The sequence below is a fragment of the Salvelinus fontinalis genome, chromosome 15 (assembly GCF_029448725.1).
Source record: "Salvelinus fontinalis isolate EN_2023a chromosome 15, ASM2944872v1, whole genome shotgun sequence".
NCBI classification, from domain to species: domain Eukaryota; kingdom Metazoa; phylum Chordata; class Actinopteri; order Salmoniformes; family Salmonidae; genus Salvelinus; species Salvelinus fontinalis.
In genome coordinates, this window is record NC_074679.1 from 18587273 (window position 1) to 18614805 (window position 27533).

At 43.2% G+C, this 27533-nt stretch overlaps 1 protein-coding gene across 1 annotated transcript in view; it reads right to left on the reverse strand.

Annotated features, from left to right (window-relative positions):
* Positions 1-27533, reverse strand: part of ush2a (Usher syndrome 2A (autosomal recessive, mild)) — a 504211-nt gene that overhangs the window by 446452 nt on the left and 30226 nt on the right. Inside the window, exons 4-7 of the mRNA XM_055862864.1 lie at positions 18388-18523; positions 9318-9381; positions 8881-8982; positions 8474-8666 (exon numbers count right to left, since the gene is read on the reverse strand). Of these exons, the coding sequence (XP_055718839.1) occupies positions 8474-8666; positions 8881-8982; positions 9318-9381; positions 18388-18523 (495 nt within the window). The remainder of the gene's footprint in view (positions 1-8473; positions 8667-8880; positions 8983-9317; positions 9382-18387; positions 18524-27533) is intronic.

Sequence of the window (27533 nt, forward strand, 5' to 3'; positions counted from 1 at the left end):
CTGCACCGCGGGCTTCAGAAGAAGAGAACACTGCAGAGCGCAGTCAGGATGCAGCGGCCCAGTCTGAAGAGCAGTGAAACGGCCTACACGTGAGTCACTGTATTTGTATACATGTAATAGTTGCTAATTGTAAAAAAAAAAAAAGTTTTCTATTTCGCGGATTTCACTTATCGCGGGTCATTTTCGGAACGTAACCCCCGCGATAAACGAGGGATTACTGTATTCTATTCTATTCTATTGTATTTTAGTCTATATATTCTTAATTCCATTCCTTACTTTAGATTTGTGTGTATTGATTGCATTGTGTGTATTGTTGTGAAATTGTTATATATTACTTGTTAGATATTACTGCACAGTTGGAGCTAGAAACACAAGGATATCGCTACACCCGCAATCACATCTGCTAAATGTGTATGTGACCAATAACATTTGATTTGATTACTTTTGATTAGTTCTCAATCACACGAACTGCAATGAAATACAATTAGCCTTGTATTTGATATCTGTAGATAATCTCAATGAAAAAAGCCCCAACATCAAGCAGTTTAGGGAAGATATCCTCCGGCTGTTAGCTCGGCTGCGAGAAAAGGATGACCTGCTTTCTAAGTGCACCAACCTTGCTGTAACCCAGGCAAACCCAATCTCAGTTTCAAATGCCTCCTATAGCAAAGCTGTCAATGAGTCGGGCGACGTTGATCTGTCCCAATCCAACGGACAGATGTTCAGCTCAACTCCGCGGCCCATGGGAGATTGGACACTCGCAAAGGCGTAGGAGATTGGGGAGGCAGTTTGGCCACCCTTCATCTATCCGAGAAGATTCGATCCAGCTATCAAACAGGTTTACCCCGATTGAGCCCTTGGAGTCAGCACGGATCCTGGGTGTATACCAACAGCCAGCGACCGCCCAGTGGCACCCTCCCCCATCGGATTCCATCACGGACACCATCATTGTGGGCAGCTTGATGGTGAGAGATTTGGCCTGCCTACGATCTGTGGACCTACCAAGGTCCACTGTCACCCAGGAGTCCGTGTCCATGACATCAACTCCCTCCTGCCCACGGTTCTGGTCAACTACTCCAATATTGACACCATCATCACTCAAGTAAGTTTTAACGTCCTTCGTTTTAGGCGATCTGAGGAACTGATGGAGGACTACAAAAAAAATGTAACACCCACGCTAGCACGGGGGAAAAAATAATTATCTCTGTCCCTCTCCCGTGCTACCAAAGGGGTTTGGAATGTTTCAGCCGACTCTTTTCCCTGAACGAGTACCTGGAGAAACTTTGCAACAACAGGAATGTCTCGTTTTGTGGCAACTTTGATTTGCTGTGGGAGCAACCAGCACTTTTTAAATGAGACGGATTCACTCCAACAGCAGGGATTCCAGGATTAGTTCCAGCAACATCGCAAACTGTCTTAGAGACTGACGGACAGTGTCTGGTAGTGCTCCAGTCCTCCCTGTCAGAACAAGCAACAGAGGACTTGGAAACCATATCAACTCCTGTAGAAATGGCACTTTGGTTATTGTGAGTAACCTAATTTACGTTCCTTTAACTCCGCCTTCTAGTGAGTTTATACAAACGTTTAACTCCTACCATTCTGAAAGATTGGAGACTGTCAGAAAATGTGGATGTAACGTTAATAATTTGTTTTTTATTCCATTGGTTACCTCGAGGCAGATGCCCCAGGGGCAGAGTGACCCACACTCATTGAATATGGTGCTTTTAAATGTTAGAGCAATCACAAGTAAAACCGTTCTCGTGAATGACCTCATTACTGACTGCAAAGTTGATTGTATGTTTCTCATTGAAACATGGCTGTCATCAGACTGTGGCGCTGCTCTTATTGAGGCCCCTCCCCCCCGGAATACAGCTTTTCATACCCTATCAGAAAAGGGAAAAAGGGTGGAGGGACAGCCTCTCTCTTTACAAATGCTCTCAGCTGTAAGGACATTTTGTTTGGCGACTTTGGGTCTTTTGAGCATCATGCTATACAGTTTAAATGTCAGCCACCAGTGCTGGTCAAAACCCCGTGTAGACCACTAAAGCACTGCCCCACTTTTTTTTACTGATTTACCTGAACTATTGTCTATTGTGCTTGAGAACTATGATTAAGTCATTGTATTGGGCGATTGTAATACTCATGTTGACAAAGAGACTGACTCCAAGGCCATTGAATTTATTAATCTTTTGAGCTCTGTGTATTTATATGTACACTACCGTTCAAAAGTTTGGGGTCACTTAGAAATGTCCTTGTTTTTGAAAGAAAAGCAAATTTTTTGTCCATTAAAATAACATCAAATTGATCAGAAATACAGTGTTACATTGTTAATGTTGTAAATGACTATTGTAGCTGAAACGGCTGTTTTTTTATGAAATATCTACATAAGTGTTAAGAGGGCCATTATCAGCAACCATCACTCCTGTGTTCCAATGGCACGATGTCTTAGCTAATCCAAGTTTATCATTTTAAAAGCCTATTTGATCATTAGAAAACACTTTTGCAATTATGTTAGCACAGCTGACAACTGTTGTCCTGATTAAAGAAGCAATAAAACTGGCCTTCTTTTGACTAGTTGAGTATCTGGAGCATCAGCATTTGTGGGATTGATTACAGGCTCAAAATGGCCAGAAACAACAAACTTTCTTCTGAAACTCGTCAGTCTATTCGTGTTCTGAGAAATGGAGGCTATTCCATGTGAGAAATTGCCAAGAAACTGTAGATATCGTACAATGCTGTGTACTACTCCCTTCACAGAACAGTGCAAACTGGCTCTAACCAGAATAGAAAGAGAAGTGGGAGGCCCCGGTGCACAAATAATAATAATAAGAAAATGTAATTAAATATTTTGAGCTCTATGGACCTCATTCAACATGTTACTCGGCCCACCCATAACCATGGCCATACTCTGGACCTGGTTATTACCAAGGGGCTTTCTATAGACATATAGACTCTATTGTTGCTTTATCTGATCTCCAATCTGCATTTTTTACTACCTTGTTGCCCATAGCACAGGGTAGAACTGAAAGCATTATTAAGAAACGCTATCTTACCTCTGAAGTTGCTACAGATTTTATTGAGTGTCGGAACAATACTCCACCACCTATTCTGTCTTCCTCTTGTGATGATTTAGTTGATAACTTTAATAGCAAATTAAGGGCAACCATTGATGCCATAGCTCCAGTTAAGTTGAAATAGGCCACATCCAAATAGAGAACCCCTTGGATGAGTTAGGAAACTAATCAATTAAAGCTAAATTGCAGAAAGGCAGAGCAGAAGTGGAGAAAGTCAAAGTTGCAGGTCCATTATAATATTCTGAGAGAGCAACTTGGCATATATAACAAGGCAATTAGAAAAGCCAGACGGGCTCATTGTTCTATCTTGATCACTATTAATCAGAACAGAAATTCCAGAGTGCTCTTCTCGACCTGATAAATCCTACCCCTGCAAACCTAGGTGAACTTTCCTCCACATATAAATGTGATGACTTTGCGGCATATTTCAGAGATAAGATTAGACCAACATTAGGCTGGGTATCAGTCAAGCAAGACCTGATGAGATGTTTGATGATATGTGCCCTACCCTACCACGCAATGGCACTATGGATTTATTTCCCCTGGTTGATACAGACATGCTCAGTAAAGTGATATCACGACTTAAGCCTTCTACCTGCCTTCTCGATCCTATACCTACCACATTCTTCAAAACAGTTTTTAATTGCATATCTGAAGAAATGCAAGCTATTGATAATCACTCCCTGTTCACAGGAATTCTCCCCACTGCACTAAAAACTGCTATGGTGAAACCCCTTCTGAAGAAAAGACATCTAGATTCTTCAGCTCTTAGCAATTTTAGACCAATTTCCAACCTTCCATTCTTAAGCAAAATTCTGGAGAAATTGGTTTTCAAACGTAATGATTTTTTAAGTGTCAACTGTATTTTGGAAAAATTACAAACTGGTTTTCGTGCCAAGAACAGAGACAGCCTTAAATGATCTTGGAGCCAACACAGATGCCAAACAGCTCTCTGTCCTTGTACTCTTGGATTTAAGTGCTGCATTCAACACGGTTGACCATGATGTCCTTCTGGACAGACTGGGGAGATGAAAAGGCCTCTCCGGTCCAGTTCTAAATTGGTTTCGGACTTATTAAACCGGTCAAGAGTTTTGTGTCACCCTTGGTTAACATAACTCAAAGACAATACATATCACATGTGGCATTCAACAAGGTTTGATTTTGGGTCCGGTACTGTTCAGTTTATATATGTTACCCATTGGCAGCATTATCAGAAAGAATAGCATAAACACCTTTACATTTCTGTGTCGCCAGAGGATTTTAGCTGCACGGATAAATGATTATACTAGTGATTTAAATACTTAGACACCTCACAACTTCCTCCAGCTAAATCAAGACAAGGCCGAGGTACTTATTGTTGGAGCCAAAGCACAGAGAAAGAATATAGCCACACATTTTAATTCCCAGGCAATAAAGATAAAACACCAGGTAAAAAACCAAGGTGTTTTTTTAGATTCTGAACAAAAATTTTAATCACACATTAGGAATGTGACCAAAATAGCTTTTCACCACCTTGCCAAGGTGTGGCCATTTCTCTCTCAGGCTGATACAGAGAGACTCCTCCATGCTTTTATTACAAGCAAGTAACCTAGTGGTTAAGAGCATTGGGCCAGTAACCGAAAGGTTCTTGTTTCAAAGCTGACTAGGTGAAAAGTCTGCTTATGTGCCCTTGAGCAGGTCACTTAACCCTAGTCACTCTGGATAAGAGTGTCTAAAAAGCTTGCAAAGTATTGGCAGGGTTTGCAAACTATTACAGACTACAAAGGGAAGCACAGCTGCGAGCTGCCCAGTGACACGAGACTACCAGACGAGCTAAATAACTTCTATGCTCGCTTCGAGGCAAGCAACACTGAGGCATGCATGAGAGCACCAACTATTCCGGATGACTGTGTGATCATGCTCTTCTCAGCCGATTTGAGCAAGACCTTTAAACAGGTCAACATTACACAAGGCCGCAGGGCCAGACAGATTAACAGGACGTGTAATCTGAGCATGCGCTGACCAACTGGCAAGTGTCTCCACTGACATTTTCAACCTCTCCCTGTTTGAGTCTGTAATACCAACATGTTTCAAGCAGACCACCATAGTCCCTGTGCCCAAGAACACTAAGGTAACCTGCCTAAATGACTACCAACCCGTAGCACTCACGTATGTAGCCATGAAATGCTTTGAAAGGCTGGTCATGGCTCACATCATCACCATTATCCCAGAAACCCTAGACCCATTCCAATTTGCATACAGCACCAACAGATCCACAGGTGACGCAATCTCTATTGCACTCCATACTGCCCTTTCCCACCTGGACAAAAGGAACACCTATGTGAGAATGCTATTCATTGACTACAGCTCAGCGCTCAACACCATAGCTCCCTTAAAGCTCATCACTAAGCTAAGGACCCGAGGACTAAACAGCTCCCTCTGCAACTGTATCCCAGACTTCCTCACGGGCCGCCCATAGGTGGTGAGGGTAGGTAACAACACATCCGCCACACTGATCCTCAACACGGGGGCCCCTCAGGGGTGCGTGCTCAGCCCCCTCCTGTACTCCCTGTTCACTCATGACTGCATGGCCAGGCACAACTCCAACACCATCATCAAGTTTGCCGATGACACAACAGTGGTAGGCCTGATCACCGACAACGATGAGACAGCCTATAGGCATGAGGTCAGAGACCTGACCATGTGGTGCAAGGACAAAAACCTCTCCCTCAATGTGATCAAGACAAAGGAGATGATTGTGGACTACAGGAAAAAGAGGACCGAGCACGCCCCCATTCTCATCGACGGGGCTGTAGTGGAGCAGGTTGAGAGCTTCAACTTCCGTGGCTTCCACATCAACAACAAACTAACATGGTCCAAGCACACCAAGACAGTTGTGAAGCTGGTACGACAAAACCTATGGTATGACAAAACCTATTCCCCCTCAGGAGACTGAAAAGATTTGGCATGGGTCCTCAGATCTTCAAAAGATTTTACAGCTGCACCATCGAGAGCATCCTGATGGGTTGCATCACTGCCTGGTATGGCAACTGCTTTGCCTCCACAGCAAGCCACTACAGAGGGTGGTGTGTAAGGCCCAGTACATCACTGGGGCCAAGCTTCCTGCCATTCAAGACCTCAATACCAGGCGGTGTCAGAGGAAGGCCATAAAAATCATCAAATAATCCAGCCACCCTAGTCATAGACTCTCTGCTACCGCACGGCAAGCGGTACCGGAGCACCGAGTCTAGGTCCAAGAGGCTTCTAAACAGCTTCTACCCCCAAGCCATAAAACTCCTGAACAGCTAATCCAATGGCTACCCAGACAAATTTGTGTGTGTGTACGGTACATGGCTGTGAGTGTGTGTGCCAGTCAGTCACACAGGAAGAGAATAAACAGCCCTGGGTTGACTACTATCCACACAGCAACAGTCTGGACTGGGACACTGACACACACATCATGGAGTCTACAGAGCTGCACTGCTTTATTCTCACACACACAGACGCCAGCGCACATACAGATGCATGCTTACTCACGCACGTGCACACACATGCATACACACAGATGCATGCTTACTCACGCACGTGCACACACATGCACACACACAGATGCATGCTTACTCACGCACGTGCACACACATGCACACACACAGATGCAAGCGCACACACACTCTTCAGAGAGGAAAGGGCAGTGTTTTATCTTGGGACTTGAGCTAGAAGCCGTGTCAGAACAGCCCCAAATCCAACACACACACACAACACACACACACACACACACACACACACACACACACACACACACACACACACACACACACACACACACACACACACACACACACACACACACACACACACACACACACACACACACACACACACACACTCCCCCATACCCCCCTCCTTGTCCCTCTCTCTCTCTGTAAAGAGTTTTGTTGTGTTTGACACAGAGGGAGATGGAGCCTCTGTCTCAGCTTTCCTCTGTCTGAAGATCACCTCACAAACACACACACCACAGGTGCAGGGAGACAGGCAGCCTTCTGTACTGTCCTAACCTCACAGATCTATGTAACACTCCAACACAGCTCCACCCAACACTCAAACACAGCTCTACCTAACACTCAAACACAGCTCTACCCAACACTCAAACACAGCTCTACCTAACACTCAAACACAGCTCTACCTAACACTCAAACACAGCTCTACCCAACACTCAAACACAGCTCTACTTAACACTCAAACACAGCTCTACCCAACACTCAAACACAGCTCTACCCAACACTCAAACACAGCTCTACCTAACACTCAAACACAGCTCTACCCAACACTCAAACACAGCTCTACCCAACACTCAAACACAGCTCTACCCAACACTCAAACACAGCTCTACCTAACACTCAAACACAGCTCTACCTAACACTCAAACACAGCTCTACCTAACACTCAAACACAGCTCTACCCAACACTCAAACACAGCTCTACCCAACACTCAAACACAGCTCTACCTAACACTCAAACACAACTCTACCCAACACTCAAACACAGCTCTACCCAACACTCAAACACAGCTCTACCCAACACTCAAACACAGCTCTACCCAACACTCAAACACAGCTCTACCCAACACTCAAACACAGCTCTACCCAACACTCAAACACAGCTCTACCTAACACTCAAACACAGCTCTACCTAACACTCAAACACAGCTCTACCCAACACTCAAACACAGCTCTACCCAACACTCAAACACAGCTCTACCCAACATTCAAACACAGCTCTACCCAACACTCAAACACAGCTCTACCCAACACTCAAACACAGCTCTACCCAACACTCAAACACAGCTCTACCTAACACTCAAACACAGCTCTACCCAACACTCAAACACAGCTCTACCTAACACTCAAACACAGCTCTACCTAACACTCAAACACAGCTCTACCTAACACTCAAACACAGCTCTACCCAACACTCAAACACAGCTCTACCCAACACTCAAACACAGCTCTACCCAACATTCAAACACAGCTCTACCTAACACTCAAACACAGCTCTACCTAACACTCAAACACAGCTCTACCCAAAACTCAAACACAGCTGTAATACTGACAGTTCTAGCTGTAACAACTATGTACAACTTTGGTAATCTGACTCAGTTGAATCTTGATTCATGTAGATATTTGGTAATCTGACTCCGTTTAATCTCGATTAGAATGTAGATATTTGGTAATCTGACTCTGTTTAATCTCGATTAGAATGTAGATATTTGGTTATCTGATTATTAGATATTATAATCTTGATTATTAGATATTTGTGCGTACTTCAACCACAGGCTAAATCCATTCTTACCAAACAGACACAGAAACAAAACATATTTTCATACACACAGACAGATGGACAGACAGACAGACAGACATTACCTGGTACTGCCCGTTGACTAGGTCTATGGTGATGGTCAGCCCTTGGTCCATGTCCTCAGGTCCAGTTAGTATGTTGGACACCCAGGCTGTACCCATGTCCTGGTCATTGATATAGCTGACAGGGTGAGCGTCCATGTTGAGCCTCAACACACGGTTATTAGTGGTGTCCTCCACCGCGTTGGGAATACAGTACCTAGACAGGGATGGGCTTTGTTGCTGTTGTTGTTTGAGGGATACTGTGATGTGATGTGGATTTAGTTGTGATGCGGCTGTTGTTGTAGCTGTATTTTGTATATATGTTGTGCTGCAAGTGAGAATTGGTTTTGTGTTCACTTACTTGGTTAAATGGAAGCTTATATAGTTAATACATCTGTATATCAATCAATCAATCCATCAATATACAGTACCTCTCCACTAGGGGGTGTACTCTGGGGTGACTGGGGGGGCAACGGCACTCTGACTGAGCGTGGAGGGGGGGCAGGAAGCCTGAATACACCTTCACGATCTCTCTGGAGTGGGAGACAATGGATCAGGTTGTGAGCCAGATGCACTATGGTGTCAGGATCAGTCTCAAAAGATAATTTAGCAAAAGAAAATGTTATGAACTGCTGTATTTAATATATAAGCCATTAAGCAGACACTTTTATCCAAAGCCACTAACAGTCACGCATGCATTCATTTTACATGTGGGTGGCCCCAGGAATCAAACCCACGAACCTTGTGATGCAGACACCATGCTCTACCATCTGAGCCATATTATACACATGACATTAAAATCAAAGGGAATCATATGAAACATCCCTACTATTCTCCCTCTTTCCCTCCCTCCTTCCATCCCTCTCACCTGTTAGTCAGTGTGTTGGGATAAAATCTGAAGTCCTGCATCCTGCCAATGAATTGATCTGACCCTGGTGAGAAAGAAGAGAAGGATGTCAGTGGAGTGTATTGAAAACAGTCAGCTGGTTCCATAGTGACCAGTGGATTAGCTTATCTTTCTCTTTATTCTCTGTTAAAGACACAACCACACTGAGCTGAGGACTGTTTAGTTGATCTAGCAGTGTTATAAATGTTACAGTTGACTGGGCTGTAAGCTATAGTAGGGCTCTCTACGTCTAACCTGGCAGGTCTCTTAGACTTAACAGTCAGAGGAACCATAGAGACACAGAGTTAACAGTCAGAGGAACCATAGAGACACACGGTTAACAGTCAGAGGAACCATAGAGACACAGAGTTAACAGTCAGAGGAACCATAGAGACACACAGTTAACAGTCAGAGGAACCATAGAGACACACAGTTAACAGTCAGCGAACCATAGAGATACAGAGTTAACAGTCAGAGGAACCATAGAGACAGACAGTTAACCGTCAGAGGAACAATAGAGACACACAGTTAACAGTCAGAGGAACCATAGAGACACACAGTTAACAGTCAGAGGAACCATAGAGACACAGAGTTAACAGTCAGAGGAACCATAGAGACACACAGTTAACAGTCAGAGGCACCACAGAGACAGACAGTTAACAGTCAGAGGAACCATAGAGACACACAGTTAACAGTCAGAGGAACCATAGAGACACACAGTTAACAGTCAGAGGAACCATAGAGACACACAGTTAACAGTCAGAGGAACCACAGAGACACACAGGGAACAGTCAGAGGAACCATAGAGACACACAGTTAACAGTCAGAGGAACCATAGAGACATACAGTTAACAGTCAGAGGAACCATAGAGACACACAGTCAACAGTCAGAGGAACCACAGAAACACACAGTTAACAGTCAGAGGAACCACAGAGACACACAGGGAACAGATAGAGGAAACATGGAGACACACAGTTAACAGTCAGAGGAACCATAGAGACACACAGTTAACAGTCAGAGGAACCATGGAGACACACAGTTAACAGTCAGAGGAACCACAGAGACACACAGTTAACAGTCAGAGGAACCATAGAGACACACAGTTAACAGCCAGAGGAACCACAGAGACACACAGTTAACAGTCAGAGGAACCATAGAGACAGACAGTTAACAGTCAGAGGAACCATAGAGACACACAGTTAACAGTCAGAGGAACCATAGAGACACACAGTTAACAGTCAGAGGAACCATAGAGACACACAGTTAACAGTCAGAGGAACCATAGAGACAGACAGTTAACAGTCAGAGGAACCACAGAGACACACAGGGAACAGTCAGAGGAACCATAGAGACACACAGTTAACAGTCAGAGGAACCATAGAGACACACAGTTAACAGTCAGAGGAACCATAGAGACACACAGTTAACAGTCAGAGGAACCATAGAGACACACAGTTAACAGTCAGAGGAACCATAGAGACACACAGTTAACAGTCAGAGGAACCACCGAGACACACAGGGAACAGATAGAGGAACCATGGAGACACACACTTAACAGTCAGAGGAACCACAGAGACACACCGGGAACAGTCAGAGGAACCACAGAGACACACAGGGAACAGATAGAGGAACCATGGAGACACACAGTTAACAGTCAGAGGAACCATAGAGACACACAAATAACAGTCAGAGGAACCATAGAGACACACAGTTAACAGTCAGAGGAACCATAGAGACACAGAGTTAACAGTCAGAGGAACCACAGAGACACACAGGGAACAGTCAGAGGAACCATAGAGACACACAGTTAATGATGGCACAGAAGGCCCTTCTTGCCTTGTCTCTCAGATCGGTCACAGTCTTGTGGAAGTTACCTGTGGCGCTGATGTTTAGTCCGAGGTATGTATCGTTTTTTTGTGTGCTCTAGGGAAATGGTGTCTAGATGGAATTTGTATTTGTGGTCCTGGCAACTGGACTTTTTTTGAAGTATTTTTGTATTTTTGTTTTACTGAGATTTACTGTCAGGGCCCAGGTTTGACGGAATCTGTGCAGAAGATCTAGGTGCTGCTGTAGGCCCTCCTTGGTTGCGGACAGAAGCACCAGATCATCAGCAAACAGTAGACATTTCACTTCAGATTCTAGCAAGGTGAGGCAGGGTGCTGCAAGCTGTTCTAGTGCCATCGCCAATTCGTTGATAAATACAGTTGAAGTCGGAAGTTTACATACACTTAGGTTGGAGTCATTAAAACTAGTTTTTCAACCACTCCACAAATTTCTTGTTAACAAACTATAGTTTCGCAAGTTGGTTAGGACATCTACTTTGTGCATGACACAAGTCATTTTTGTTTACAGACAGATTATTTCACTAATAATTCACTGTATCACAATTCCAGTGGGTCAGAAGTTTACATACACTAATTTGACTGTGCCTTTAAACAGCTTGAAAAATTCCAGAAAATGATGTCATGGCTTTAGAAGCTTCTGATAGGCTAATTGACATAATTTAAGTCAATTCCAAATCAAATCAAAGTTTATTTGTCACATGAGCCGAATACAACAGGTGTAGACCTTACAGTGAAATGCTTACTTACAGGCTCTATAGTGCAAAAAAAGGTGTTAGGTGAACAATAGGTAAGTAAAGAAATAGAACAACAGTAAAAAGACAGGCTATATCCAGTAGCGAGGCTATAAAAGTAGCGAGGCTACATGTACATGTAGATATTGTTAAAGTGACTATGCATATATGATGAACAGAAAGTAGCAGTAGCGTAAAAGAGGGGTTGGCGGGTGGTGGGTGGCGGGACACAAAGCAGATAGCCCGGTTAGCCAATGTGCAGGAGCACTGGTTGGTCGGCCCAATTGAGGTAGTATGTACATGAATGTATAGTTAAAGTGACTATGCATATATGATAAACAGAGAGTAGCAGCAGCGTAAAAAGAGGGGTGGGGGGGGCACACAATGCAAATAGTCCAGGTCTTATGGCTTGGGATAAAAACTGTTGAGAAGCCTTTTTGTCCTAGACTTGGCACTCCGGTACCGCTTGTGGCTAAGATGCACATCTCTCCAGAATGCGCTCTCTTCCACCAATTTGTGCACATTCATTGTTTTCTAACTTCATTGTGTTAATTGTTTTGGGGTCACTTAGAAATGTCAGTATTTTTTAAAGAAAAAACATTTTTTTGTCCATTAAAATAACATCAAATTGATCAGAAATACAACGTAGACATTGTTAATGATGTAGATGACTAGCTGGAAACGGCAGATTTTTTATGGAATATCTACATAGGCGTACAGAGGCCCAGTATTAGCAACCATCACTCCTGTGTTCCAATGGCACATTGTGTTAGCTAATCCAAGTTTATCATTTTAAAAGGCTAATTGTACAACACTGTGTACTACTCCCTTCACAGAACAAAACACCAAAACACCAGTCTCAACCAGTCTCAACGTCAACAGTGAAGAGGCGACTCCGGGATGCTGGCCTTCTAGGGAGAGTTGCAAAGAAAAGCCATATCTCAGACTGGCCAATAAACATAAAAGATTAATATGGGCAAAAGAACACAAACACTGGACAGAGGAACTCTGCCAAGAAGGCCAGCATCCTGGAGTCGCCTCTTCACTGTTGACGTTGAGACTGGTGTTTTGCTATTCCCTATTTAATGAAGCTGCCAGTTGAGGACTTGTGAGGCATCTGTTTCTCAAACTAGACACTCTAATGTACTTGTCCTCTTGCTCATTTGTGCAACGGGGCCTCTCACTCCTCTTTCTATTCTGGTTAGAGCCAGTTTGCGCCGTTCTGTGAAGGGAGTAGTACACAGCATTGTACGAGATCTTCAGTTTCTTGGCAATTTCTCACATGGAATAGCCTCCATTTCTCAGAACACGAATAGACTGACGAGTTTCAGAGGAAAGGACTTTGTTTCTGGCCATTTTGAGCCTGTAATCGATCCCACAAATGCTGATGCTCCAGATACTCAACTGGTCTAAAGAAGGCCAGTTTTTTTGCTTCTTTAATCAGAACAACAGTTTTCAGCTGTGCTAACATAATTGCAAAAGGGTTTTCTAATGATCAATTAGCCTTTTAAAATTATAAACTTGGATTAGCTAACACAATGTGCCTTTGGAACACAGGAGTGATGGTTGCTGATAATGGGCCTCTGTACGCCTATGTAGATATTCCATTAAAAATCAGCAGTTTCCAGCTACAATAGTCATTTACAACATTAACAATGTCTACACTGTATTTCTGATCAATTTGATGTTATTTCAACGGACAAAAAAATGTGCTTTTCTTTCAAAAACAAGGATATTTCTAAGTGACCCCAAACTTTTGAACGGTATAGTGTATATTTGCTGCTGCTCGCCTAAAAAACATCTCGGTCGACCAACAAACTATCGACCAAACAATCGACCAGTCGACTAATTGGGGTCAACCCAGTGTGATAAACATTCTACTGATTAAATTCCCTGGTCAGCATCTACGGCACAGATCAGTGTGGGTGAACAATACTGCTGACCACTAATATGATCCAATCATGGGCTGATCAAATGCTATCTGAGTGTAAATCACTGTTCAATAGCAGACGAGCAGTATGACTGTGTAGCTGAAACCATTGATCATTACTTTACACTAGAGCAGTGGTCCCCGACCTTTTCTGAGTCCAGATCACTTTCGTAGTCAAAAAGCCGGGATCTAGTTGGTGTAGCACTTGAGAGGCACAGCTGAGCATACATTTAAATAATTAGCAAATCATTAGCTTTTTTATTTTACTGGACTGATGGTGCCTGCATCTGTCATGGTGCTTTCAACACAACTGGGAACTCTGGGAAAAAAACAAGGTCAAATCATGACGTCAGTCATATCCGAAAAGTCAGAGCTCAGATAAAGATGCCAAAGTTTCAGAGTTGGATGACCGTTCAAAGAGATTTTTGCCAGTCAGATCTCATTTTTTTTGTAGATCACAGTGGCCTTGAACGCACTGAGGTCGAAAGTCTGAGATTTCCGAGTTCACAGTTGTTTTGAACACATAATTTAGTCACAACGGAGGGAGGGAGAGAGCAGCAGAGGGTCAGCCTCTCACGGTCCCTGCTCTCTCCTTCCTTTCCTCCAGTGAGACTGACCAGAGAGAGGGTCAGCCTCTCACGGTCCCTGCTCTCTCCTTCCTTTCCTCCAGTGAGACTGACCAGAGAGAGGGTCAGCCTCTCACGGTCCCTGCTCTCTCCTTCCTTTCCTCCGGTGAGACTGACCAGAGAGAGGGTCAGCCTCTCACGGTCCCTGCTCTCTCCTTCCTTTCCTCCAGTGAGACTGACCAGAGAGAGGGTCAGCCTCTCACGGTCCCTGCTCTCTCCTTCCTTTCCTCCAGTGAGACTGACCAGAGAGAGGGGACAGAGTCTCACGGTCCCTGCTCTCTCCTGCCTTTCCTCCAGTGAGACTGACCAGAGAGAGGGTCAGCCTCTCACGGTCCCTGCTCTCTCCTTCCTTTCCTCCAGTGAGACTGACCAGAGAGAGGGTCAGCCTCTCACGGTCCCTGCTCTCTCTTTCCTTTCCTCCGGTGAGACTGACCAGAGAGAGGGGACAGAGTCTCACAGTCCCTGCTCTCTCCTTCCTTTCCTCCAGTGAGACTGACCAGAGAGAGGGGACAGAGTCTCACGGCTCCTGCTCTCTCCTTCCTTTCCTCCAGTGAGACTGACCAGAGAGAGGGGTCAGCCTCTCACGGTCCCTGCTCTCTCCTTCCTTTCCTCCAGTGAGACTGACCAGAGATAGGGTCAGCCTCTCACGGTCCCTGCTCTCTCCTTCCTTTCCTACAGTGAGACTGACCAGAGAGAGGGGACAGAGTCTCACGGTCCCTGCTCTCTCCTTCCTTTCCTCCAGTGAGACTGACCAGAGAGAGGGTCAGCCTCTCACGGTCCCTGCTCTCTCCTTCCTTTCCTCCAGTGAGACTGACCAGAGAGAGGGGACAGAGTCTCACGGCCCCTGCTCTCTCCTTCCTTTCCTCCAGTGAGACTGACCAGAGAGAGGGGACAGAGTCTCACGGTCCCTGCTCTCTCCTTCCTTTCCTCCGGTGAGACTGACCAGAGAGAGGGTCAGCCTCTCACAGTCCCTGCTCTCTCCTTCCTTTCCTCTAGTGAGACTGACCAGAGAGAGGGGACAGAGTCTCACGGTCCCTGCTCTCTCCTGCCTTTCCTCCAGTGAGACTGACCAGAGAGAGGGTCAGCCTCTCACGGTCCCTGCTCTCTCCTTCCTTTCCTCCGGTGAGACTGACCAGAGAGAGGGGACAGAGTCTCACAGTCCCTGCTCTCTCCTTCCTTTCCTCCAGTGAGACTGACCAGAGAGAGGGGACAGAGTCTCACGGCCCCTGCTCTCTCCTTCCTTTCCTCCGGTGAGACTGACCAGAGAGAGGGTCAGCCTCTCACAGTCCCTGCTCTCTCCTTCCTTTCCTCCAGTGAGACTGACCAGAGAGAGGGGACAGAGTCTCACGGCCCCTGCTCTCTCCTTCCTTTCCTCCGGTGAGACTGACCAGAGAGAGGGGACACCGTTTTCCACCTGATGGCCAAACTCGGTCGCACCGCATCTGTCTCATGTACATGTCATGTTGTTCCTCTGACCAGAGATATTAAAATAGACACGACGAGCTGCTAATAATAATAAAAACGAAGGGCTATCCATACACTTGCTTACTCATTCATTGCAACTGGTGCAAGTGGAAGTAGGGAGAAGCATGTTTTATGTTTTGTAATAGTGTTGAATAAAAACAGTGTTGACAGTTCTTAAACATAAGGTCACTCATAGAAACAGCAGCTCTTTGTTGTATAAAAACTTAAACATGAACTCACTCATAGAAACAGCAGCTCTTTGTTGTATAAAAACTTAAACATGAACTCACTCATAGAAACAGCAGCTCTTTGCTGTATAAAAACTTAAACATGAACTCACTCATAGAAACAGCAGCTCTTTGTTGTATAAAAACTTAAACATGAACTCACTCATAGAAACAGCAGCTCTTTGCTGTATAAAAACTTAAACATGAACTCACTCATAGAAACAGCAGCTCTTTGTTGTATAAAAACTTAAACATGAACTCACTCATAGAAACAGCAGCTCTTTGTTGTATAAAAACTTAAACATGAACTCACTCATAGAAACAGCAGCTCTTTGCTGTATAAAAACTTAAACATGAACTCACTCATAGAAACAGCAGCTCTTTGCTGTATAAAAATTTAAACATGAACTCACACATAGAAACAGCAGCTCTTTGTTGTATAAAAACTTAAACATGAACTCACTCATAGAAACAGCAGTTATTTGTTGTATAAAAACTTAAACATGAACTCACTCATAGAAACAGCAGCTCTTTGTTGTATAAAAACTTAAACATGAACTCACTCATAGAAACAGCAGCTCTTTGCTGTATAAAAACTTAAACATGAACTCACTCATAGAAACAGCAGCTCTTTGTTGTATAAAAACTTAAACATGAACTCACTCATAGAAACAGCAGCTCTTTGCTGTATAAAAACTTAAACATGAACTCACTCATAGAAACAGCAGCTCTTTGCTGTATAAAAACTTAAACATGAACTCACTCATAGAAACAGCAGCTCTTTGCTGTATAAAAACTTAAACATGAACTCACTCATAGAAACAGCAGTTCTTTGCTGAATAAAAACTTAAACATGAACTCACTCATAGAAACAGCAGCTCTTTGTTGTATAAAAACTTAAACATGAACTCACTCATAGAAACAGCAGCTCTTTGTTGTATAAAAACTTAAACATGAACTCACTCATAGAAACAGCAGCTCTTTGTTGTATAAAAACTTAAACATGAACTCACTCATAGAAACAGCAGCTCTTTGCTGTATAAAAACTTAAACATGAACTCACTCATAGAAACAGCAGCTCTTTGTTGTATAAAAACTTAAACATGAACTCACTCATAGAAACAGCAGCTCTTTGCTGTATAAAAACTTAAACCTGAACTCACTCATAGAAACAGCAGCTCTTTGCTGTATAAAAACTTAAACATGAACTCACTCATAGAAACAGCAGCTCTTTGCTGTATAAAAACTTAAACATGAACTCACTCATAGAAACAGCAGCTCTTTGCTGTATAAAAACTTAAACATGAACTCACTCATAGAAACAGCAGCTCTTTGTTGTATAAAAACTTAAACATGAACTCACTCATAGAAACAGCAGCTCTTTGTTGTTTAAAAACTTAAACATGAACTCACTCATAGAAACAGCAGTTCTTTGTTGTATAAAAACTTAAACATGAACTCACTCATAGAAACAGCAGCTCTTTGTTGTATAAAAACTTAAACATGAACTCACTCATAGAAACAGCAGTTCTTTGCTGTATTCTTTGACAGACTGGCTCTGGTCATGGTTTTTTAAATGATGAAATCTCATGTAGGCTCCTATCAAACTTTGCTGTGGCCAGGGTCCTGGAAGCTGTAGTGTGATTTGAGCTATCCGATTGGCCAGCGCAGTAGGCGCACTCGATTTAGCCACAGAGCTAATGGTCCGCTGGAAAGGCGGAGTTTGTCTTTTCAGACAAATGAAATGGTTCAAAATGGAACACTTTGCCTGCCTGGTGCGCAGGGCTTCTGAATCAAGTGCACCTACCGCCAACAGCACAACCCGTAAAAAGGAATGTAAGCCTTTATCATTGGCTTTTCTACAGAAATGTTTGATGATCGACTAGGAATGCCTTGAAGATCGACCAGTCGATCAGTCGGTGACCAGTGCACTAAAGATTTCATTCTCTGTTGTCGATCATTTTCAGTGTGTTTCTATTGACCCTGATGGAGGCTATAAAGGAAATATCTGACACAGTTGATCATATTCACTTCAAAACACTTTCCTGTGTGATTCTTAGCTCATAACCCCTCTGGGGGTGTAGATCTATGCCCTAGATTGCATGGATCTACCTACATGTTGCAATTTGTTCCTACAACCATGTATTTCCATGGTATTTCCCTAGGCAGGTGTACATACCATGTACTATAAGTAATGTATATATGCATCATGTGTTATCTTGTTGTTACCGTTAGAGCTCAGTCCGACTCTCATGGTACTGTCCATTCTGATGTCAGAGATGGGTGAGGTCAGAGGTCGAGTGTCAAAGGGCGTGCCGTCCTCCTCCAGTCCATCCAAGAAGAGACTGACGCTTTTTCCATGCACCTGTGGACCAATTAGAATGCACAATTATTCTGTGGATCAAACATAACTCAATGTTACTTTGTCCTTGACACTGTACGTACTTTATTCTGTGCTTGACACATTTTGATTCAGTTTTGAAGTGTTAAAAAGTTAACATTTCAATGACAAAGTTTTGACCATCTCCTGGTCCTTGCCTTGTCCTGATACAAGCTTTGTAAGGAGTATCTAACAGTGTGGGGATCCTGTCCCTGAAGGAGAGTAAGATGTATAGCCCAGCAGCCTTCACGATTCAGTCTGAGTGAATTACACACAGGGATAATCTTCCAGTTTATTTCCCTACCAGAAATCCCCTCATTCTAAAACCTAAGCCACAAATGAGCTTCCTGTTGACCAAAACCACTCTTCACCCCAGCCATGAATATTAAAACACAAACACAGTCAAAGCAACTGCTTCCATTTAGATCAAAACTCCAGAGAAATATGTTCATAGACCTTCAATGTCCCCCTCTCTTCTCTCTTTCTCCCCTCTCTTCTCTCTTTCTCCCCTCTCTCTCAAAATGTTTATGTCTATCCCCCTCTCCCCCTCTTGCTGTGTCTGGCTAGCATGCTCTGTGGTAGCACAGATAAAACCACTCTCTCTTTTCTAACACATTCCCCCTCTCTCTCAAGTGTTTTCTATCCACCTCTTCTCTCCTCGCCTCTTTAGAGGAGTTGAAAAAGGTGCAGGGGAAATAAGTCTGGCCCAAAACGTCTTTGGGGATGAAGGCAAGGCGGCGCTCGGCTCGACTCAACAACGGTCTGTCTGGAAGATACTTAAGACTTGCACTTTCATGACGGCTGATTGAAGACTGCGGAGACGGCGAGAGAGAGACGGAAAGACGGAGAAAGAGAAGGACGTAGAGAGAAGGCCGCTCTTGGAATCTGTAACCAGCCAATGGCGTGCGTGGAGATCTGAAGAGTTGTCATGGTGATGTAAATGAATTGGGAAGAGCTTCATCCTGCTTAGAGCCACGCACCCCTTTGAAACCCCGACTAGCACTCCTTTGTTCGTTTTAGAAAATGTTTTTTTCCTCTTCTTATTTTTTTACCTCTCTTTGCTGCCTTCGTTCTTTTTCAACTACTGTTGCTTCAAGAGACCCTCGAGATTCTTCTTCTTCTTCTTTCCCTCACTTGTATTTCTCACCTGTCCCATTGACAGCAGGTGCTGTAGAGAGCGGCCCAGATTAACACCTGTCTATCACCTGTCTTTCTTACCTGTCTCTCTCTCAGCTGTAGGCTATCTGCCTCTCTCACCTTTCTCTCTCTCACGTCATCTCTCACAACCAGTCCATTGAATGTAGCTGTGCAGTAGAACAGTGTGTTTTACAGGCCCAGATTAACCCAAGGCCTGGCCAGTGGCAGTGGAAAGCTTTTAATGACTCACTGAGCACCGATCACTGGACACTGGCAAACAAACAGCTTTAAAAGCTCTCCGCTTTCAGTGTGTGTTTGTGTGTAAGTGTATGTGTGTACGTTTTGTGTGTGTGTGTGTGTGTGTGCGCATGCGTGCGTGCGTGCGTGCGTGTGTGTATGTATGTGTGAGTGTGTGTGTGTGGTAGAATGTCCCATTGTCTGACCTGTCCCTCTGACCCATTAGTTTATCTGCTGATGTAATAAGGCAGGGTTGGGAGTCAGGTATCTGCTGTGGACTCTGATCTGGGACAGACAGACAGACAGACAGACAGACAGACAGACAGACAGACAGACAGACAGACAGGTAGACAGACAGACAGACAGACAGATGTAGGGACAGAGCATAGTGAGAGATAGCGAGAGAGCGAGAGAGAGATGGTAAAATGTGAAGTGTCATTAAGGTAGTAACTAGCAGAGGCTTTATGTCAGTGTGAATGATAAGGCTGTTCCTGTTGTGTGAATCTGTTTTAGAGTAATTTTTGAGTAATTTCCCAGTTAGCTCTCTGTAATTTTGTATGGACTACCTTTACAAACATTATAGGCCTTTATAAGGTTGCAAAATTCCTGTAACTTTCCCAAATTCCCAGTTTTTTCAGAAATCCTGATAGGCGGATTCCGGATTTCCTGCTTATTCCCTCCCTTCGGGGAAAATCCTGACATTTACTTAATATTTACTTATACGCTGTGTCATGATGTTGCCCTGTTGGGAGAGGTTTATGACCCTCCATAAAGATCTTTCCCCCTTTTTCTCTCCACTCTACAGAATGGACTCTTGGAAAGCCCTTTGTTAACATAGAGAGAGTATTGTAACATCAAAAGATTGGGGAAAAGAACACTCTTTATGTAATCCAACCAGTTGAAAGTGTCCATTGGTACTTAAAGAATATGATGTCAGATCAGTTGTCGTCTGAGACATTATTACTGATGATAGGAGGACATAAACTGTATCTTGGAAAGTCTACACATTCTAAATATCAGATTCACATGGAATTGTTGTGCAATTTAAATGTTGAAATATGAAACTATTTGTGAAAAGATTAAATGTAATCTTATCTTTTAAAACGAGAGAATTGTTTTCATAAGTAAAATGTCAATCAGTGAATAGGCATTGGTTGGAAAGGATGAACCAACCCCTTTTCTACATTTCTATAAGAGCCCCCTTGACCCAATTCACGGCAAACTAAGCATGAGCTCTGGTTGTGAATGGTTGAACAACTACAACAAAAGGAAATTAACATTGTGTTCCCGATGACGTGGGACCGATGTCCATACATTTAGAAGGGGCCGAATTTCAACGTGGAGGTGACGATCGCCACGCTGGATGGATGAATTTGACTACACCACCAGAATATAGCATGAGCTTATAGTATGGCAACTTGGTATGAACTTTGAACTCTTATTCACTAAAGAAGTGATACATCCTAGACGTCGAGTTATCAGCAGCAGCTGTAAACGTGCGTGGCCGAGGAAAGGACGGACAATTTCTTCAGAATGACAGGGTACTACAACGTATCCGCCCAAAAATATTATTCAAAGGACAAGGGAGTTCTCTGCTGGGCAACACAGCCTTCCATCTTCGACAAATCTATCGAAGCGCAGCTCAGAGTAAATATATTTCTTGCGTATTCCTTTTACCGAATGGGCGGATATTTAGAATGCATAAGATTCTGTATTTACGATGGCATAGCTTCATAAGGTCCGATAGAGACCCAATCCTTTTGTTCCTCAGTCTTCCCGCGCTTTCATTCAAACCCAACCCCCTTTCTTTGTGTAACCAGCCGTCATATCGGTTTCGTCCTCTAGGGACGTTTCTTTTATGACATAATTAGTCATCAATGTATGATCCATCCTGTGTATATGTAATTCTGTGTGATTATTTAGGTATTTAGTAAATACATAATTAAACCAAACGTTGTATTGCTGATTGAACTTGTTAGCCAGTGTTCGTGAAGACAACCAAGAATTTTACGACGTTCAGATGAGACTAAATAAGGTGACGATTAATAATTGACTGCTGTTGATATAAAAGATTACCAGGTCTTTAAGAGTTTATTCGGAAGACAATAGCTCTGTAAACAATCTTCCGTGGTGCCCCGACTTCCTAGTTAATTACATTCACATGATTAGTTTAGGAAATATTAAGGTAATAGGTAATATTAAGGTAATTAGGTAATATTAATTACAGAGAATTGATTTCATAAAATAGCATGTGATATAATTTAATCCATAATAAAGACACGACAGATGTTTTTAAATGAGATCCCATATGGGCTGCTTTGGCAACAGAAGATATTCAGAGGAGTGAATCCGAGCAGGTTTGTATCAGATCTACACTACATTAGTTTATTAGTATGCTCGACACACAGAGGAAGGGCATTATTCTATATTTACATTGATGTCAGTTAGCAGACAGCCTTATCCAGAGCGTATTACAATAAATGCATTGAGCTGAGGATGTGTAAATACATTACTGTGCAAACAGGCCGGGAACAGACGGAGAGCTTAAGATTTCTATTAGGATGTATGATATTAGTGGGTATTAGGACTGAACATTAGAACAGATGCCCTTTCCTGCTGCCCTGCAGATGACACTAGCTCAATAGAGGCGCCTGTCATAAGCACGCACGCACACACACACACGCATACACATACACACACACACGCATGCATACACATACACACACACAGTGGATAGAGAGGCCTCCGACTCTGACATACACACGCACGCACGCACGTCGCACGCACAGGATACAGAGGCCTGTGTCTCTGACACTCCAAACAAGCCCCCGCTGCCTTCGCTGACCTAGCTCAGCCCCCTCCTCTACCCTTCCCCTCCTCTACCCCACTGTGACTGACACACCACTCACTGATAACACACTCTCATTCCAGGGCCGGGAGAGCTGTCAGAGGGGAGAGAGACACTCAACAGAGGAAGGAGGGATGGAGGGAGGGAAGAAGGGATATCATGAGGAGAGATACTCCTGTGCTGCTGGATGAGGCTACGGACCGACACACACACACAATCCTCTCCATGTTTTATTTATGGTCCTGTCTCGTCCTCTCCTCGTGACTGACTCTTATCATTTAAATGAAGCAGAAATGCTTTCCTGTTTATAATTTGTTACATTATCACAGGTTTTAGTATAAAGCAGGGCCAGGGCCAAGAGAGGAGTGAAATATCACTGTCTGAAAAGAGAGGAGGGGGAGGAGGATAAAGATATCCAGTATTTACACAAAGAAAGAGGTATAGAGGCGAGAGGGAAGGAGAGAGAGGGTCTGGAATATAGAGGAGAGAGAGAGAGAGAGAGAGAGAGAGAGAGAGAGAGAGAGAGAGAGAGAGAGAGAGAGAGAGAGAGAGAGAGAGAGAGAGAGAGAGAGAGAGAGAGAGAGGGGAATATACTGGATATAGAAAGGTGGAATAGAGTCACACGGTGGCTATTGATGCTGTAAAGGAGGTACAGAGGCAAGGAAGCAGCAAGCCTTTTCTCTCTCTCCATCCCTCCATCCCTCTCTCCCCCTGCCCCCCATCTCAGCAGAAGCTCTGATGAACTGCCAATTTTTCCCTTTATCACATTAGCACAGCCATGGGAGAAACACATTTGTTCTACTCAAGTACACTAAAGATACAATTACCAGTCCAGGATATACATGTTTTATATCACCGCCGGCCCATAGCGCAATGAGGACCCGGGCCATATATATATATATTAACACTAGCGTGATAGTTGATTTAAGAAAAGAAAACTGTCTCCGGGGAGAGGGAAGAGTCCCACATATAAGAGGACTTTAATGCTTTAATGCTTTAATAAAGGCTATAACTCCGGAGAGACTTTTCCTTTGAACACAAAGCATACAACTGCATTCTTTTAAAGTGGGAGATGCACAGAAATCATCCCGGCTAACAAGATGGGATACACCACACCTTGGCTGCATAGTCAGGTTGGCTGACATCTTTCTCTTTATTCGTTCTCTCTCGTTCTCTCTCGTTCTCTCTCTCTCTCTCTCTCTCTGTCGCGCTCTCTCTCTCTCTCTGGGGCTGTTTTTCATGGTTCGAGCTAGTTAGTTCTAGTGAAGGGAACTCTTAACACTACAGCATACAATGACATCCTACACGATTCTGTGCTTCCAACATTGTGGCAACAGTTAGGGAAAGGCCCTTTCCTGTTTCAGCATGACAATGCCCCCATGCACAAAACGAGGTCCATACAGAAATGGTTTGTCGAGATCGGTGTGGACACAGAGCCCTGAACTCAACCCCATTGAACACCTTTGGGATGAATTGGGACACCGACTGTGCGCCATGCCTAATCACCCAACATCAGTGCCTGACCTCACTAATGCTCGTGGCTGAATGGAAGCAGGTTCCAACATCTAGTGGAGGATTTTGGAATGAGATGTTCAACGAGCACGTGTCGACATACTTTTGGAAATGTAGTGTAGGTGTACTGATGCTGTTGTTCAAATGCACAGATCACTTTATACATATTCTCAAAGAAACTACAGGTAGTTCTAAAACTTGGCATCATATTTCTGTCATGCTGCTTAGTTGACAACCCCAACCATCTGGCTCCCCGGGTATTCAGCCAATCAGTGGCCGCCGCTGCTCTCTATCTCACTCTCTCTCTAGCTCTCTCTTCCTCTCACTCTCTTTATTCCAGCCTCTCTACATCTATAGAGGGGTGTTGTGGAAAAATGTTGACCCCCTCATTAAAACTATAATTGTGTAGTAAAACCATGAAAAGTAAGCTGAGATCTGGTGTTTGGAGGGAGTTTAAATGTAAACCCAATGGAAGTGTTCTGATACACTGAATTGATTTCAAAACAGAATGGAAGAACTCTGAAACACCCAAAGTGGTTCTTCAATGGGAATAATTGTGTTTTTAAGAGAGTTGTGTGAAAACACTTTTTTGGTGTTTCAGTCAGGTCTCAAATTTCCCGGAGGCATCAACAGCCATGGCGCATACTGAACATGTCAGAAGAACTGTCCACATTTACTTTTCGACAGCCAACAAGATGAGTAACGAAAAGCAAAAAGACTAGCCTATTTAATTTTTTTCACCTTTATTTAACTAGGCAAGTCAGTCCCCAGCTCCGTACTGGGGACCGTCGCTGAAGGCTCCGGACTAGGGACCGTCGTGTACAGCAAATGTCGACAGATTCAAGCCTTTAGACGTTAATACTAATCATGATCCTACATTATATTTGTCAAACGTCACTGGCATCTTGCCTAAATGTAACTAATAGTCTCATTAAAGTTTGGCTACATTTTCAGGCTCCTCCCCTACACTTTGACATGTAGGCTAATTATTTATGTACTTTTACATACACTTACAGTGCTTTTGGAAAATATTGAGACCCCCGGACTTTTTCCACATTTTGTTACGTTACAGCCTTATTCTAAAATATATTAAATAAAACATTTTCCTCAACAATCTACACACAATGCCCCATAATGACAAAGCGAAAACAGTTTTCTAGAAATGATACATTTTAGCAAGTGTATAAAAAATGTAAAACAGATACCTTATTTACATAAATATTCCCTTTTGAACTCAGGTACATCCTGTTTCCAATGTCATTAATGTAAGGAAAGTAATTATATCATTATACTATATTGAATCTAGGCTACCTGTTCTGCATGTGTTCAAGTGTGTAAAATTGCCCCGGCTGAGAGGGTAGGCTACCAGCAGTTGTGTAGGACTCTAGTGGAGGGTAAACACAAGTAGCCTAAATGCCTTTTTCAGAAACATGTTTTTTTACCGCACCCGGGAATCATAGTTTACCCACCTATTTATTTTACCACTACAGCACTGGCTACCGGTATGCCTATTAGAAGTTCATGGTAATACACATTGTAGCCTAGTCTAGTATGTTGACCGTATGTGTTAGTGTGAGCATCCTGTTTTTCCCGAGACAGTTTCAGACCCATTTCAGGTGTCCTGACCTTTCAGGCTACAAAAAAAGGTCAATTTGTCAACAAGACACAATGTAGGCATCATCAATGACAATAACGGAATGTCATTGGGCACATTTTTTGGTGTTTTGCAGCAGATGTCTATATCTATTCATCAAATGTTATCTGATCTTCATCTTAGTCACAACAACAGTGTGCTTAAACAAATAACACACACATTATTGTATTTGTCTTGTCTATATTGAATACATCATTTAAACATTCACAGTGTAGGTTGGAAAAAGTATGTGAACCCCTAGGCTAATGACTTCTCCAAAAGATAATTGGTGTCAGGAGTCAGCTAACCCGGAGTCCAATCAATGAGACGAGATTGGAGATGTTGGTTAAAGCTGCCCTGCCATATAAAAAACACTCACACAACTTGAGTTTGCTATTCACAAGAATCATTGTCTGATGTGAACCATGCCTTGAACAAAAGAGATCTCAGAAGACCTACAATTAAGAATTGTTGACTTGCATAAAGCTGGAAAGGGTTACAAAAGTATCTCTAAAAGTCTTGATATTCATCAGTCCACAGTAAGACAAATGGTCTATAAATGGAGAAAGTTCAGCACTGTTACTACTCTCCCTAGGAGTGGCTGTCCTGCAAAGATGACTGCAAGAGCACAGCGCAGAATGCTCAATGAGGTTAAGAAGAATCATAGTGTCAGCTAAAGACTTACAGAAATATCTGGAACATGCTAACATCTTTGTTGACAAGACTACAATATGTAGAACACTAAACAAGAATGGTGTTCATGGGAGGACACCATAGAAGAAGACACTGCTGTTCAAAAAAAAAATGAAGTTCGCAAAAGAGCACCTGGATGTTTCACAACGCTTCTGGCAAAATATTCTGTGGACAGATTAAACTAAAGTTGAGTTGTTTGGAAGGAACACACAACACTATGTGTGGAGAAATAAAGGCAGAGCACACCAACATAAAAACCTCATCCCAACTGTAAAGTATGGTGGAGGGAGCATCATGGTTTGGGGCTGCTTTGCTGCCTCAGGGCCTGGACAGCTTGCTATCATCGACGAAAAAATGAATTCCCAAGTTTATCAAGACATTTTGCAGGAGAATGTAAGGCTATCTGTCCGCCAATTGAAGCTCAACAAAAGTTGGGTGATGCAACAGGGCAACGACCCAAAACACAGAAGTAAATCAACAACAGAATGGCTTCAACAGAAGATAATACACCTTCTGGAGTGGCCCAGTCAGAGTCCTGACCTCAACCCGATTTAAAATTGTGTATCATGATCTCGAGAATGGTTCACACCAGACATCCTAAGAATATTGCTGAACTGAAACAGTTTTGTAAAGATGAATGGTCCAAAATTCCTCCTGACCGTTGTGCAGGTCTGATAAGCAACTAAAGAAAAAGTTTGGTTGAGGTTATTGCTGCCAAAGGAGTGTCAACCAGTTGTTAAATCCAAGGGTTCACATACTTTGTTCAATAAAGACATGAAAACGTATAATTGTTTGTGTGTTATTAGTTTAAGCAGACTGTGTTTGTCTATTGTTGTGACTTAGATGAAGATCAGATACAATTTTATGACCAATTTAAATCCAGGTAATTCCAAAGGGTTCACATACTTTTTCTTGCCACTGTACGATATTGGGAT